General features: G+C 28.2%; 2 protein-coding genes across 8 annotated transcripts in view; both read right to left on the bottom strand.

Annotated features, from left to right (window-relative positions):
• The window catches only part of LOC107069084 (uncharacterized), a 176,084-nt gene that overhangs the window by 57,869 nt on the left and 100,615 nt on the right, over positions 1-17,600 (bottom strand). For 6 of the 7 annotated variants that reach the window (XM_015326057.2, XM_089172357.1, XM_089172358.1 and 3 more), the window contains one exon: positions 15,065-15,288. In XM_015326057.2, coding sequence (XP_015181543.1) covers positions 15,065-15,288 — 224 coding nt within the window. Of the gene's footprint in view, positions 1-15,064; positions 15,289-15,472; positions 15,621-17,600 lie in introns of those variants that run through there. The other variant, XM_015326059.2, reaches the window with a different exon arrangement.
• Positions 1,994-4,677, bottom strand: LOC107069085 (kielin/chordin-like protein). The gene is made up of 7 exons (XM_015326061.2): positions 4,517-4,677; positions 3,862-4,102; positions 3,568-3,674; positions 3,254-3,373; positions 2,993-3,142; positions 2,647-2,712; positions 1,994-2,465 (listed from the first exon to the last, which is right to left on the bottom strand). Exons 1-7 carry the CDS (start codon positions 4,605-4,607, stop codon positions 2,299-2,301), a joined length of 942 nt encoding a protein of 313 aa, XP_015181547.1. The 5' UTR covers positions 4,608-4,677; the 3' UTR covers positions 1,994-2,298.

Here is a 17,600-nt window from a genome sequence, read left to right as displayed (position 1 = left end):
CGAAAAAAGTTTTTATGGAATATTTTAATGTGAATAAAATGAGGATAATTAAACTATGATATAATAATTGTAAAATATAAAATGTTCGTAAATATTCAATGACAAATAACAAGAGAGAGAGAGAGAGAAAATAAAATAAATATGTGTGTCTGTGTGTGTTTAGCACACCTACTAAGAATGTATTAAGAAGACCTTTTCGATTCAATATAATTGAAATTACACAATTTAATGATTATTTTAGTAGCCCAAAAAGAAAAAATGTATGTTGCTTGATACGAAACTGAGTTCGTAAAGGAGAAAAAAATATGAAATTTTGTGGTAATTGAAAAATCCTTGAAAATAATATCGTGTACGAGGATAATCATACTGTACGAAGATAATCTCGATAGTTAGATTACTATAGTACTAGTACTAGTAATAGTAATAGTAATAGTAATAGTAGCAGTGGTGGTAATGATAGTAATAGTAAGAATCCAATTTTCTCTTCTTTTTTTTTTTTTCTTTTTTCTTTTTTTTTCTTTTTCAAAGAAAAGAATCGAAAGAAGTACAAGAAAAAAAAAACAAAAAAAAATAAACGCGAAAGAGAGAGACGGAAGTTAAAAAAAAATAATAATAACGAGCAAAGGACGAAAAAGGGGTAAGGGAAAGGGAGAGGGTGAGGAGGGTGTTGAAACTCAAGAAAGCTCGATTATGCACGCGAGGATTCTTCGTAAGGAGGAAGATAAAAGAAAATAAAAGAGAGAGAGAGAAAGAAAAAAAATAAGGCTTTTATTCACGATAAATCGATCAAACTGATGGACCATGAACGAGACGATTGAAGGAAGGAGGTTAAATAGAATGAGAATGAAAAAATATCCATTCCTTATAGTTCTTGAGAAATAAAAGAAAAGAAACCACACCCGAAGTTAAATATTTAACAGTAAACCATCCTGTAATTTATAAAACAAATACATTATTTATTTCTATATAAAAAAAAATATTTTGTCCACTATTCAATTGGTTAAAATCTTAGTTTAGGTATATGGGGTTACTAGTTATAGTATTAGGGTATATGGTTTTTTTTTTATAAACGGTGGTCATTATGAATTGTCGATAAATTTAATGTTAAAACATATAAATCGGTGTTTACAAGACTAATTAATTATTATTTTATATATATAATAATTACTATTTTAATTTTATATATATATAACTATAAAATTATATGTATTAATAATAGGTTATGTTATCTCTCGATATTTTCCCCCATTTTTATTCTTGCTTTGGAAAATAATATAATTAAAAAAAAAAAGAGATAAAAAAGATATAAATGAAATTTTGAACGAATTTTCTTCTTCCTTTCCGATCCAATTTATTTTTTTGGGGGGTTTTTTTAACTTTCCTTGAAAAATATGTATTTTAAAATTAATATTTACATGTTGAGAGAATACTTTGTCAGTTTGAAAACTTCTTAAAATACCCAACCATCTAATACTCCTACATACAAACACACAAACATATATATATAAGGGAAGATTCGTGTCTACTTGGAAAGAAAGTTCAAAAACTTTCTTTTTTTCTTCGTTAAACGTGCGATAACGGAGTCCACGTCCTCGTCGTCGTCGTCGTCTTCGTCGCTTATGGTCTCGAACGATAACGAAAAACTTTAAGAATTTTTAAAGAGAGGAAAAGAAAAAGAGAAAGAGAGAGATAGAGAGAGATAGAGAGAGAAAGAGAGAAAAAGTTTAACCGTAAAACCTTAGAACAATTAATGTTTATACGTGTATACGCAATATTACTATAATATGTAATACTTATTTCAATAATTGTATCTTTTTATAAAATTCTCCAAAGTTCTATTAAAAATTATTTTTATTTTTGCAAACATAGCAAATTTTTATTTTGCATAAATAATAATAATAAAAAATAAAACAGCACATAAATACACTTCCAACGCAGATACAAACGAATGCCAGAGTTTTAACGTCAATTTTTTGGCAAACATTAATAAAAATTATTATTATTATTATTATTTTTATTTGATTAATACTTTGTCAGGACAAAAAAATTGTTCAATTCGATACAATACTTTTGATACAAACATTTTGTTTTTGATTTAATACAATATATTAAAAAAAAAATCAACAACTATTACTAAATTATAAAGAAATATACTTTTTTTTTTCTAGAACGATTTGCTATTCTTCTTTTTTTGGTTTTCTTTTTGTTCTTTATTTTCATTTTCAGAAAAAGAAAAGATTGTATTCTTTAGGGGCGGGGGTAAGTTTTATATACTTCGTTATTTAATTACAATGATTTTTAGATGTTTCCGTAAAACGGGCATTCCTTATCGGGTAAATATTGACACGTTGGTGTTGGTGGTACCTCGCACAAACATTTCATACAAGATGAAAAATCTTCAGATGATTGGCTCAATTCGTCACCGAGATGCATTGTCAAATTACCAAATTTACAAGTCATATTTTCTGAAATATTATATATAATTAATTAACAGAAACTGTGTTATTGTGTGTTTCTTTAAACCTTATTCAATGTTAACATTAAACAAAAATACTCAAAATAATAAATTTTCTCAACAATGTAGAATCTTCAAGTGAGAGAAATTTGTTGTTTTTCTATTATAATTAAATAAATAAATAATCGTACCGTCCTCATTTGGTCCAGCATGTTTAGCTTCATCATGATTATGAATGACAGTGTCATTTGAGTTCTCTGTCGAAAAATTATCGAACGTTTGTACATTTTACGTTTCCAATGAATTTTAATTAATTGTGAATTATTCACATAGTATAGTCCATAAATCAATTGACATTAACATTTAATGATTTGATATTGCTGTTGCTTGGCAAAAATTAATATTTAAAATATCGAAGAGAAAAACATTTATTTATTATCCATTGTATGGTATAAAAATTTATAAGTGAATTTAGAGAAGAATTATAAAATTTTCTTTGATCAATTGATTAATAGGACACTATGTATATCTACTCACGGCATCTCGTAGCAAAACTGCAACTCTTTTGAGGTGTTTGATCAGTGTAATAAACAGGTGCGCAGTTATTCTGAATATTACTAGGATTTCGAAATTCCGGATTACAATAATCACGATTTGGTTTCTTGCAAAACGGTTCAACGTTCTTTCCTATACAAAATTAATAAATAAATTAATAATAGAATGTTTACTTTTTTTCTAATCTCTATCCTATTTTGGTTTTGTTTTTGTATTGTATCATTTAGTTTGATTAATTCTCACCTTTGTAATCAGGTTGACAATAACAAGTATTATCGGGATTAGATTCGTCTGTGAAATATTCACCGTCCAAATAGACTTTACCGTTAACTTCACACTTTGGTCTGTCTTTAATATCGTCGACTAAAAAAAATAAAAATAATAATAATAATAAAAAGGTAACTCGTCGAATTTAGTATTATTGATATAATCAAACGTCGTCATCTTTCTTACGTAAGCACACACATATACACAAGAGACGACTATGTTTGAATATTATTAATCAGATACAAGATTTCTCACTTTCACTTATTTAAAATATAATTTGAAAAACTCACGACAAACTTGTGGACCGGGACAACACTTGTCCGGTGAATGTTTTAAATAACAATTTGGTTCTACGGGACCATGGAAACAATCGACTATTGCACACGTGAACGAAGCTCTGTGAAAATAAATTTATTTTATTATAAAAAAAAAAAAATAATAGGAAAGAAAAAAAAACAATGCAATATCCGAATAAATTTCATTTCTAAATGCGAATAAAATCATTTCAATAATATTCACACGCAGATGAGAGATATGTATTTTTATTTATTTTAGAAAAAAAGAAAATTATAGAAAACACTTACCTCCCATCGTATCCCTCACGACAGAAACAACCGATATCGCAAGGATTGGCATCTTCCTCTCTTAAATTTTCCCCGATTGCATATTCGTGACCATTAATGTAACACTTATTTTTAGATCTTGATTTTAACTTATCACAATTATAACGAATAGCACAACAGTCACCTTCTTTCTCATAAACGGGATTGCAACCCAAACTATCGTAATATTTTAATGGTCCGGGACATTTGCTTGGATCACATGCTTCATAATTAAATCATATTAATAATTATTTATATTTTTATTCAATAAAAATAAAAATAATAATAATAATAATAATTTTAATAATAATTAAAAATAAAGTAAATTTATTTAATATTTTTTTCTCAGTATATCACGTGCTTCGTATTATCAAAAAAAAAATCAATATATTATAATTTAAAATGAAAATAAATTCATCTATGATTCTTATTCGATATAAGATAAAAAATTACGATACGAGAATTTTCAAATTAAATCGATTACGATTAAAAATGAAGAAAAATCTTTTTCTTCTTTTATTTCTTTCAACGAATTTTTTTTTACTTCATATTATTCGTTTCCGAGATTCTATTATACTTCTTCTTTTCTTTTTTTCTGTTTTTTTCTTTTCTTATTTTTTTTAATACTTGAACTCACCTTGCTCAGCGTAGGTGGGTACGATAATAAAGAGAAGAAGAAATCTCGCACATTTTTCAAATAGAGAATGAGAATTACAACGTGTCGTCATGATCGAGGATCTCGCGAAAACTCGTTGTCGTTCTTAGTCTACCTCGTATCTTTTATACTTTCGAATGGTCTCTATGTTACGCATATATATACACATACACACACACAAACATATATACACAACATTGGTACGAGAAGTAAAAACGAAAAAGAGGGACATAAAACTGTGTTCATACGTACATATCCAAATGTATCAACGTATGTGTGTTAAATGAGGAAGGAGGAAGAGTGAAGGGGGTGGAGGAGGAGCAGGTGGAGAGGGAAGAACACGAGTTGAATAAAAGTGGGAGAATTGGTTTGTTTATCAGCCGCTAGTCTAACGTAAAAGACTTTACGTACATGTGTGTATCTGTGTATTTGTTAGAACTCATTACATTCAATACATTTTTATATACGTTTGTATGAGTGGAAAAACTGGTATTACTTCAATTTACTACATTTAAAAGATTCCAATATATACATGTGTGTGTGTATAAGTGTAGGGAGACTCGTATTACTTCAACTTATTATATTCGTATATTCTAACATATTGCTTGCATGTGTATGTGTATGTGAAATAAAAAGGGGGGGAAAAGAAAAGAAAGAAAATGTCAAGTATCATTGACATATTAATTTATTATCCGATATCAAAGAAGAAGAAGCCTTGAAAATAATAATTTAACGATATTACTATCGTAGAAAATTATTTAATAATAATTAGGTTAATTATTGATTAATATATGAAAACTTTTTCATCGATCTCGATTGTGTAAGATTTTTTATTTTTCCAAGAAATATATATATGTGTATAAAAATGTGATAATAAAATTATTACGATTGAACGAACGAACGTTGACTGAAATCAATAATTATATAATCGATTGAAATACCAATCGATCCACCTTGAATCTTCAAAATTTTTAAAAATAGAATATGCGTTTATATTTTTGTTCACTTTTCAATGTGGCTCGTATATTTAAATAAATAAAAATAAATTTAAAATATATATGTATGTTAGTTACCAAAAATTTATTTTGATAAAAATTGAAGAAAAAAAAGAAAAAATAAGGAAGAGAAAGAAAATTATTAATGAAAAACATTTGAGATCGTTTGTTATTCCGATGGATGGAAGATAAATTATAATTTTTATTTTATTTGTAATGTTTTATCTTTTGCATTCTTGGAAAAAATTCTATCGGTAAAGACCCGTTTTACCCGTTTTAATTGAAATCATTTTCCTTCTCATAAATTAACGGATATATACACGTATATACACATATATACAAGTACAAACATCATATATAAATATGTATATAATAATTATACGAACCATAATAACGATAATACGTTCTATGGAAAATCCCGAAGTAATATGCAATAATCGATCGTGCACAATTTGTAGATAAGAATTAAACGAAACAAGAAATTCGACATAACTCCTATTATATTCTTCATTTTGTTGTTTTTTTTTTTATTTTAATTTTATTATTTTTATCTACATCCACGACCTATAAAAACTAAGCATTCGATTAAGTAAGCTACTTACTAACTATATTAATTACGAGTCATTACAGTGGTAACACTCGTATCGTATCGTTCGATAAAAGTTTATTCGTGCAACTAAAGTTGCACTCGTGATGTTGTAAATTAATGCATATTTTATAACAGCAAAAAAAAACGAAAGAAAAGAAAGAAAAATTATTTTTAATGAATTGACGCACGAGAGGTAACAATGTCTTCCTCATTCGCGACCTTGAAAACATTTTATGACGTTAGACTATTATATCATTTTTGATAGTTAATATGCACATGGTTAAATATTTGAAAAAGAAAAAAAGACAGCAATAATATAAAATATGTTAATATTTTGTTGACCTTGACAACTTTGAAGTACACGTGATTGGTTAGTACAACGAGTATGAGAATTAACTTCTTGATAGTCTATACAGACAAACAGAGAGAATTTCAAGGCCAACTAATTGATCGATATCTTCTTCACGTACATACTTACTTACTTACTTAAGTTCATGTATGTATTATATAAAATATGCATGTATGCATGGAGTACATGTGTGCTTGTGTACGTGTGTGTGTAGGTGTTAAAAAGATAAATTTAAAAAAATCTCTACATATAAATCTCAATATTTAAACAAGGAGTATCTTATTTTTTTTCAATTATTCATGATGTATTATATTATGTGTAATTTAACCGAACGTGCAGCTTATTTTTAATCTTTAACGTTGTTTACTTTGTTTCACGCTTATCGTATATTTTTTTCATGATAAATATCCACATGATCGTTCTTAAAATAACAAATTTAACTCTGCCGATCAATATTGTTATCAACATTTAAATATTTCAACAAACATCACAGATTATTATAATGAATTCATTCAATTAGATTAATGTATCGTCATTAATAAATAAATAAATAAATAAATAATAATAATAGTGATAAATAAAATAAACCTAATAAAAACAATCAATAATTATATATATATATATATATATAATGTAAAGAATATGTAAAATTAGTAAATAATATGATAAAAATAATAAAATATGATTTTGTAAATATTTCATAAGAATGCATTAAATTTAATAATAATAATAATAATAAAGTAGTATTAAATTATAATTAATATCCGTATTTAAACATATTTAAACAGAATATTTGTAATAATTTGGTTAAAATGGAAATGAGGTCATTTTTTTTTATATATAAAACTTATTCAAGTAATATCGAAAGTTATTCTCATATCGATGATCAAAGTATAGAAAAGGGAAATACGATTTTATTGAAAAGGCAGGGAAAGAAGAAAACTCGTGTAAGTGCGAACGATGACAAAGGGAAAGAACCGATCGGCCGGTTTATGGGAATCCAATGACACGAGAACAGAAAAGAAGAAGAAGAAGAACAACAACAACAACAACAACAACAAGAACAGAAAAGAAAGAAAGAGAGAGAGAAAAAAGTTTATATTTATATCTACACATATACATACGTATATGCAACACGTATGCACGTATATATATATATATATATATATATATATTTAGATGTACATGCATTTCTGCAATATCTTACACGTGGATAAAATTCACAAAGGATTCTTGATATCGTGTCGTGATCGCGTGTGGTGTGGGTTCGTCCCTTTAAAGGAATATTTATATAAATAAAAAACAAAAAGAAAGAAAATAAACTGCAAACGTCGAAAGGGAAAAATTTTATTAAAGCAATATCTCATACGCGAGATCAAAACGTATTATTATCCTCAAATATTTCTAAAGTATTTCTAAAACATATATACATAAATTATTATCTTGTGCGAAAAATTCGACGAATAATAAATTGAAAATAAACAAAAAACTATTCTATAATTCAAACTCTAGACGGGCGTTCGAATATCTATTTAAAATTTCTATCAAATTAAAAACAAATATGAATCAATTTTAATCTATTAATCAATATACCTTACAAACTTTTTTAAAAGTTGGAATATAATTTCATTAAAAAAAAAATTCTACAAATAATTAAATAAATATTTATTATAAAAGCAAAAAATCATGTATATCTAAATATAGAATGAAATTTAAGCTAATTGTATATCGAAAAAAATATTATCTATTATTTAAAAAATTAATAAAATTGTACATTTAACACGTTTCTATCGTATTTTTACAAATTACAAAATGAAATTATTTGATTAGGTACGTAATAGTTTTAGAAGTGTCAATAATTGATGGTCTAGAATTGATTGGAATTAAAATAAATGAAGTTGTGTGTGAATAAGACATAAGTCTTTGAATAGATCATAGAAAAAAAGAAAGACAGAAAGAGAGAGAGAGAGAGAAAGAGGGAACTGGGTTTTCTTATAGAAGATCTAGAGACCCTAGAGCACTAGATTTCAAAACTTTGGAATAGCATTTTGCGGCTCGTAGGGAGAATATATTGGCAAAGTAAAGAATCGAGTTTGCGAGAGAAACGTTCCGGCCAACATAAATTCGGTCAACTTAATACAACAATGTTTAACGGCCTCGGTAAACGCTAACTTTTCACATACACGTTCACACACGTTCATATACCAAATACATACATACATACATACATACATACATACATACATACATACATACATATATATAAAGTCCTAGATCTTCGTTCTTGAACGTCTCCAAAACACCAGAAGCAGCCAAAAGCAGAACTAGAACCAGAACCAGAACCAGAACCAACACTAGCACTACCAACAACAACAGCAGCAGCAGCAGCTTGCGGACTGTTCTAGCAGGTTCCACGAACTTACGAAATTCCTTCGCGGTAAGCGTTCTGCACAAATTCTCTAGAACGCGATATCGCAACGTAAGGAAGTTTAAAGTCGTCGTTATCATTTCCCGTTACAGACAAAATAGATGTTGCTAAGGTTCCTGTTGTTATTACTATCGGTAGTGGTCCAGTATGTTTTATAACAGTTGTAGTCAACTTGATCCTTACCACCCAGTATAGTAGGGTGTTCTTGGTTTAATAATGGGTTTGGTAAAGTGTCCAATACTCTTATCCTATACTGAAGAAATACTTCCCCTTTTTTCTTTTTACATATATACGTTTAATTGTGAAATTTTATATTTTAATTTAATTTCGATATGAAACAATAAATTGTAATATAAATTATAACTGTTAAATTGTAATGTAATTTCAGTGAATATAAATATATATACTATAAGAACAAAAGCAAAATTAAATAAAAAAATAAAAATTAACGGAATACAATAGACATTTAAAACGAAAACAAGAAATTTTACAATTAAAAAATTCATCAAATAAAAATTAACTTGGAAGAAAATCACGCGTGCACATACAGTTTATAAAAAAAAAAAAACGTATATAATTAGCAATAAAATGAAAAATCTAATAAGATCAAACACAAAGAAGTTCAAAGTTAAAAAATTTACGCTAAAAAACTATTTAAAGTTGACAATATTCTTAGCATTAAATAAACCGTCCGACACGGATTACGTACTAATTTATTAATCGACTAACACCACGCCAAAAGAGAAAGACAGAGAGAGAGAGAGAGAGAGAGAGAGAGAGAGAGAGAAAGAGAGAAAGCAAACAGATAGCTGTGCGTCCTTAATAGGCAGATAACGAACAAACCCCTCGACGCGAGTTCACTCGCGAGTATCTGATTCAATTACTCGAGCTGGCTTAAGTAATAGCACGCTGCTATTGCTACAGTGTTGTTACAACTTCTACGAATCGCGGGGGGTTTCGAGGAGAAGAAAGAGAAGGAGAATGGTGAGGTGGGGGTGGGATGAGGGGTTAGCAACGAGGAAATGGGAGTAAATGAAGGTAGATAGAAGAGGGGGAGGGAGTTGTAGGTAAATGGGGGTTGGTATACGAGATGTAAGTACAATAACGTTCGACGAACCATGTCTCGTATTACACGATGACACCAATCTTCTTTCTCACTCTCGTACTTATACATACACGAACACACACACACATATATATATATAATATATATAAATTCATATATTTAGACTACTATATATCCTTTGAGAAACTTCTACGGTGAAGTTTAATTCAAGAAGTTGGTGAAACGTTCTCGCAGGCAAGTGGAATGACGAAGAAGAAAGACAGGAAGAAAGTTGTGGACAATATTCTATCCCTGTCTTTCTTCCACTCTCTCTTTTTCTTTTACTCAAGCTGTCTCTGTTTCTTATCTCTTTTTTCTTTTTTTCATACTACAGCAGCGGCAGCGGCTGCAGCAGCATCCAAACAACTTGCTCGATCGAATTTCTTCGTGTAATTTCTCTCCCTCCTCCCCCTTTAAGATCTTTACCACGCCTCCTTAAAACCCTTTACCACTCGTATTTTTTTCTCTTTTCTTCGAAATAATAATAGTAATAATAACAGTAATAAAATATTTTTCTGTGTATAGAATATTTAAATTATTAATTTAAAGGTATAAATAAATCCAATGATGAACTTGTGAAATATTAATAAAAAAGAAAAAAATAAGTTTAATAAATAATATTAAAAACATTGAGAGAAATGTTATTATTGTAATTACAATTGTAATGTGTAGAAAATTATTAAACCGTTTCTAATTATTGTTATAAAGTTTAAGACTCTCTTTCTCTCTCTCTCTTTTTTAAAACTAACTTCTAGTAATAACAATAATACAACGGACGCGTAAAATATTTGAAATAAGAAAATGCAAAACAATACAATTTTAATTATAAGTACGAAAAACAATTATTTTCTCTCTTTCCTTTCTAAAAAACTAAATTAAAATAAAAAGATTAAAAAGTAACTATGAGAAAAAAGGACACTAAATGAAAAATATCTGTAAAATCTTTTTCTAATTAATTCTAAGAAATTATTGCAATTAGGTTTAACTCTTACTCTTTCTCTCTCTCTCTCTCTCTCTCTCTCTCTCTCTCACCTATTCTATTTAAATCTAAAATAAAACGATTAAAAAGAAAAAGAAAAAGTATAAGAAAAGAAGAAAATAGAAATAAAAAAATATCCTAAAAAAAAAATTTTTTTCCCCTTTTCTCGAATTAATTCGAACAAATAATTAAAAAAATTCAATAGCAACGATTAATGCATCAAGTTCTTTATCATTCTAGATCTTTGACGATGATATGGATGAAAAAAAAAATAAAAAGAAAAAAGTAATTAAGAGTTAAAGATTTAAAGAGATTTAAAGAGAGAGAGAGAGAGAGAGAGAAAGAGAGAGAGAGAGATAAAGAGAGAAAGAGAAAGACAAATGAATTAATTGCAAGTCCTGTAACATATAACGAACGTAATCACTTCATCTCTTTTATCCTCTTTCTCTATCACTCTCGAATTTCATCTAGTGCAGGAATGCTGTAATTAATCTCGATCGACTAGTATGGATTGTCCGGCACTCGTGGGGGGAAGGATAGAGGGGAGGGGAGGGGAGAGGAGGAGGGGGAGAGGCAAAGCCTGGGCCATTCCTGGATCCAAAAGCCGATGAGTCAATTTCTCCAACGGTATCGATCAAGTTACACAGTTCCAACTCGAGCACGTGAATTTGATTGCGGCTATGAGTTTTACTTCTCCCCCTTCCTCATTCCCCGTTCCCCCACACCTACCTGGCCTATATTACTTTCTTTCTTTATTTCTCTACCTCTCTTTCTCTTTCTCTCTCTTTCTCGTATGTGGTTTTCCCCAACCAAACGTTTCATCCCTATGAAAACTTTTCACCTTTTACAAAAAGAAAAAAGGAAAAAAGAAAAATCGAATAATACTAGACCAATAAATTTCTTTTTTTTTTACCTCTTAAACTATCTACAATTTTACGAGTATATATATGTGCGTGTATGTGTATATGTATGTGAGGGGGTATATGTGTGTACAAGAGAAAGAGAAATATAGAAAGAGAGAGGAAAAAAAGACAACATGAAGGAACGAAAAGGGCCGAGAAGTGGAAAGGTTTTTTGGCATGTTCACAGAGAGAAAAAGAGAAAAATAAGGACGAACCAGGAGGCTTAACGGGCCATTAAGTAGACCATAAAAAAGATTAAAGTTAAACCGCCATTATGCAAAATTACATTGCTCTCCGTGCTGTACCGTATGTCTACACTTTCTCTCTTTCTCTCTCTCTCTCTCTCTCTCTCTCTTACTTTGTTTCTTTTTATTTTATTTTTTTGTTATATAAATGACAGAGATAGGTAGAAAAACATCTATATAAAATGTACACGTCGTATATAAATGTATATGTATATATATAGATGTATATTATGCATGTGCATTTATAAATTTATAAACGTAGATTGTTGTATTCGTGTTAACGTAAAACCAGCAACTCATGAAGAGAATTATATGTGCCAGAAAAACGGAAGAGTAATTTAACCAGCTCGGATATTCCGCTAATTGTACACCGCAGAAAGTTTATTTGTTGTTTTATTCTTTTTTCCTTTTATTTTTTTTCTTTCTTTAACTGCCTACTACTACGTGAAACAAAAGAGAATTGCAATTGCATTCGTTTTCCGTTCTAGTTTTACTTTTTTTTTTTTTACACATTTTTACATCGTTCCTTACAAATATCTACCTAACTTTTGCGATTGATATTAAACAGTTTGTATTAAAATTATTATTGTAATTTTATTTATATATATAGACGTAAACGCAACTAACGAATAATATAATTTAAAGTAACTATTTTTTATAATAATTTAAATACGTGAAATAAATAATTATTGAAAGTATAAACCATGCGTAAATAATTCAAACAAATTCACGCTCAATAGATATTTTCGTATGATATTTATATATTATAATTAAAATTTAGACATCTTTTAAATCCGACTTTGAATTTATAATTAAAAACAAAAAAGGAAAGAAAGGTTCTAAAAATTACAAAAATAAATTCGGAAACTAAATCGAAAAAAATATTGAACAAGAAACACGTATGAATGATAATACAATTCGAACGAATCGAATATCAATTTTTCACTCGCATGCAATTTTAAATCACAATAATAATACGTAATACGAAATGAAACTATAACAATAACGAATTAGAAAGAAAAATTTACAAGTTAATAAAAGAAAAAAAAAAGAAAAATTAAAAAATAAATATTCAAACGAAGCGAATATTAATTTTTGGCTTGGCTTTAACGTTTAAATTAAAAATAATATAAAAAGTTCTATAAAAAAAAAAAAAGAAAAAAAGTAACAACGACTCGGTGATGCTACCTGAGTGGAAAAATGTCGGACAAAAAGTAAACTATCTTTTTCTCTCTCTCTCTCTCTCTCTCTCTGTCCTTTTCTTTTTAACTATCTGTCTTTCTTTATCTCGTACTCCTCGTTCTTTCTCTTCAACGTTAAGAAACGAATCTTGATTAATGGAGCAAGTTTCTACCATCCTTGTCCGGTCCAAACCATGCTTGGAATTTATAATGTTGGAATACATTAAAATATAATCTCGTTGGGCCATACGAAGGGTAATTCTTCGTCCTATCCATTCTTCTTTCTCTAGTTTAACCTCTCCCACTCTAACCACCTCCCCACCCCATCTCTCTCACTCTTTCTCTTTTAACTAACAACGATAAATTACGTAATACCTTTTACCATTACCATTACTACATTTTATTTATCGTTACCATTTGCTTAATATTTATTAATAAATAAATATTATAATTTGGAAAAAAGAAATCCATTATTTTTAAGTTTTAATAAAAGTAATCCATTATTTATAAATTTTAATTTAAAAAATCCGTTATTTTTATATATAATCCGTATATATTAATGGATATTTTTTTCATACCTAATATATAGCATAAAATGTAAAAAAAATAAATAAAAAATAAGAAATACATTGAATATTAATCTTTAACTTGCAACATTAAAGTCGTCTCTGATTAAAAAAAAAAGAAAAAAAAGGAAAAAAGAATAGGAAATTTATTTATAAATATAAATCGAGAGAGAAACAAATCGAAAAGAATTTAATTCATAAGACTGAAAAAAAATAATAAGGAAACAAATATATGTAAAGAATAATAATGAGAATAGAAAAAAAAATAATAATAATAACGACGTTTTCCTTTCTGTAATTAGTGTATGCGAGAGAAAAACAAAGAGAGAAAAAAAGAAAGAGAGAAAGAGAGAGTTAGGGGCTGTTTTTGATCGATTACGGTAATTACGTGTCTAGGGAACAACACATCGATCGAAATCAAAAAAATATGACGATGCTTCGTTGCTCATTAATCATCACGAGTATCGCAAAAATTCTATACCTTCCTTGATCGAGGTTCTCTACTGATGAGCCCAAAAAAAAATATTTTTGATAAATACCCACAACCCACACGCATACACATACGTGTTCGTCGAAAATATTATTCAATATATATATATAATATAAATATTGATTTTGATCGAAGGAAAGATCATTCAGAAGCGAAAGTAAATTATTTACATGTAACACACGCACACTCATACACACAGACACGTGTGTGTGTGTGTTCATCGAAAATATTATTTCAAATATATTTATACAATAAATAATAAATTATGTTGATTTTTTGATCGAAGGAAAGATTATGTGAAAATGAAAGTAAATTATTTTTCATATAACATAAATCTAAGTTTAGCATGATTTTTTAGTCATCCGAATTATCATTCTACCTTGACCTAATTTTTATTCTTATGTCAAGGTGATCAAGATAGACTTCTGTAATGCTCGATTGTAAAAATCTATGATTATTTTTGTATCTAATATTTTAATAATATTTGTTAATAATTATTAATAAATAATTAAAAATGATATATGTGTATTCGTTAAATATATGCTATTGTTGTAATATAAAATAATGTAATATTCATGACTAATTTAGGTTGTATAAATTATTCATTAAATTCAACGAATATCGTAAATAATAATTAGAAAGGCCCATTTAAAATAATAATAACAATAATAACAAATAATTATATAAAACAAAATATTTACCTTATAACTACCAACCGCGTGTGCACCATCGTAGATGTAAAGATGATCATTACAATCAAGTTGAAGTTGATCAAATCGTAGCATGAAACGTTGAAGAATGCTGTGCGTTTGAAAGGTGATTGCACAATCGAGCTCACGTTCGTGTTTAGAGGTTAATACTGCACCGTCTATTTTTCTGTAGAGATCTCGCATGAAATATTTCTTACAAATATCGCTCATCTGATCTGAAACAATCCAATTAACAAAAAAAATACTCATTAATTTGTAGCAACACAAATGTGTTCAATCGTTATATATGTGTGCGTATAAGAATATAGAAGAAGAAGAAAAAAAAAGAAGAAACAATAAAATTAATTTTTATTAATAATACACGATATAATTAATTAAATAATTTTTATCAATACGTACTTTAGTATAATCGAATAAAAAAGATGTTTATAATAATCGAAGAAAAAAAACTGTTAATCTACGTGTTAATGTGTTATATAAATTATATTCTTAGAATAAATATTTAAAAGTTATCCATTTGATACGAAGATAAATGAAAAATATGTATAACACACGATACTAACGATGTTTACGTTACGACGTTCGAATCAAGACTGATTTTATCATCCTCACCTCTATTCATATTGATAAAAACATTTCTTAGATAGGGTACAAGACGTACTTCGTATACGAAGAAACACGAACTGTCTTTTACAAATTAGAAACAAATAATGATGAATACGTATTATCGGAAATATTATTTTTTTATTACGTTATTTTTCTATCTACATGTATGTATATTATATATACCGTAAGAATAAGAATTATGTTTCTACATTATTTTTTCTTCTTTTTTTCTTTACGTATTAGAAAATTTATTCGATATTAGTAATCAGAATTCAACATACAAACACACTCACACATACACGCGCACGCGTATAAATGAATTTCTATTTTTCTTGATTGTTTGTTTGTTTATTGAATAAAACATTATTCCTTACTACTAAAATCTTTATTATTTTCTTCCAAATGTTTAATTAATAAAAGTACGTTTACGATAACGTTTCAAAATCATTTACAAAATAGAAAATGTATTCGAAATGCTTCATAAAATTGAAACACACAATTGGACTTTTTATTAAATAAATATAATTACTTGTAATATATTACCCTTGATAAGTTTTTTTAAATTAACTGAAAAGATGTTTTTTTTTTACGACAACTATATACAATAAAAACATTTATAATAAATAAAAAACATTACTCCATACTCGATTAATTATTACTTTTTTCCAATTTTTAATTTATAAACGTACGATACTATATACATATGTACATATACATATATGATAAAAATACTTTTTAAAATTGAAATTAATTTTCATTGAAATGTAGTTTTACGAGTAATACGAATGAAATTGGTCGACACATGAATTTCATTAGAACAAACTCGTTGTTTTCTCTCTCTCTCTCTTTCTCTCTCTCTCTCTTTCTTTGTGTGTAAAGTGAGAAAAACAATAGAACGAATGTGTTTCATTCGTGTAAGATGATTTGGGTGCAATCTAGATGGAATATGAGGCATTGCGAGAGGTAGGGTGGGTGTTGAGGGTTAGTGGGTGAGGGGTAAGGGCTGAAGGGGGATTCGTGGTAGCCATAATGCTACAAGAGTAGAACGAACCGCTCACAACTTTGGATATTTGTCTCTACGTATCCTCGCTCTTCGGTACCGCCGACAGCAAAATTACTTAGTACTCGGCTGCTGTTTCCAAACCTACCTATGTTCCTCTTTATATATATATGTGTGTGTGTGTGTGACCATGTTTGTGTGTGTGCATGTATTCTAATGTATGTGATACTTGTAGCACGAGACGTATATCCAAAGTGCACCAATCCTATTTCCGACATATTTCAAAGTAACTTTCGACGAATTTTAACTCATAATTGTGTAAGATATATTTGTTATTACGTTTCACGATGTTATTACGTTTTAATAAATAATTATTACTTCGCAATATTTATATATATATATATATATTACGAATTGTTTGTATGTGTATGAAATTGTATATATCGACAAGCGACCACGTGAAATTTGACATTTTCCAATTTTGATCTTTCACAATAACGTATACATATATATATATATATATAGTTCAGAAAAAAAAATAAATTGCATTTAAGAATAAATTAAATTGAATAATTTTTAAATCCAATAAAACTCCGTCTACTTGATCCTCGAATTCTACGATTTATTTTAAAGAAATATAATTAAAAAGAAATAACAAAAATTAGTTAAAAGAAGAAGGGATAGAAAGAATAAGAAAAACTAGAAATTAGTCACGATCGTTGAGGGGAAATAAATTCGTCGAATTTGTCGATGCGTTCAAGTGCACCAGACGTTGATGCCTAATGTTCAAGGTTCCTTGTTGGCAGGCCGAGTCGAATTATCCAATCGATTGGTAACCGATTGATTCGTGCATCGTCGAGAGATAATGGATCTCTGCTTGGATCTCCACGTGCATCTACGATTAATCCCGGTCTACTGAAT

The sequence above is a fragment of the Polistes dominula genome, unplaced genomic scaffold (assembly GCF_049000335.1).
Source record: "Polistes dominula isolate Pdom_NZ unplaced genomic scaffold, Pdom_raw_medaka contig_73, whole genome shotgun sequence".
NCBI classification, from domain to species: Eukaryota; Metazoa; Arthropoda; class Insecta; order Hymenoptera; family Vespidae; genus Polistes; species Polistes dominula.
This window is presented reverse-complemented; position numbering and strand designations above follow the sequence as displayed.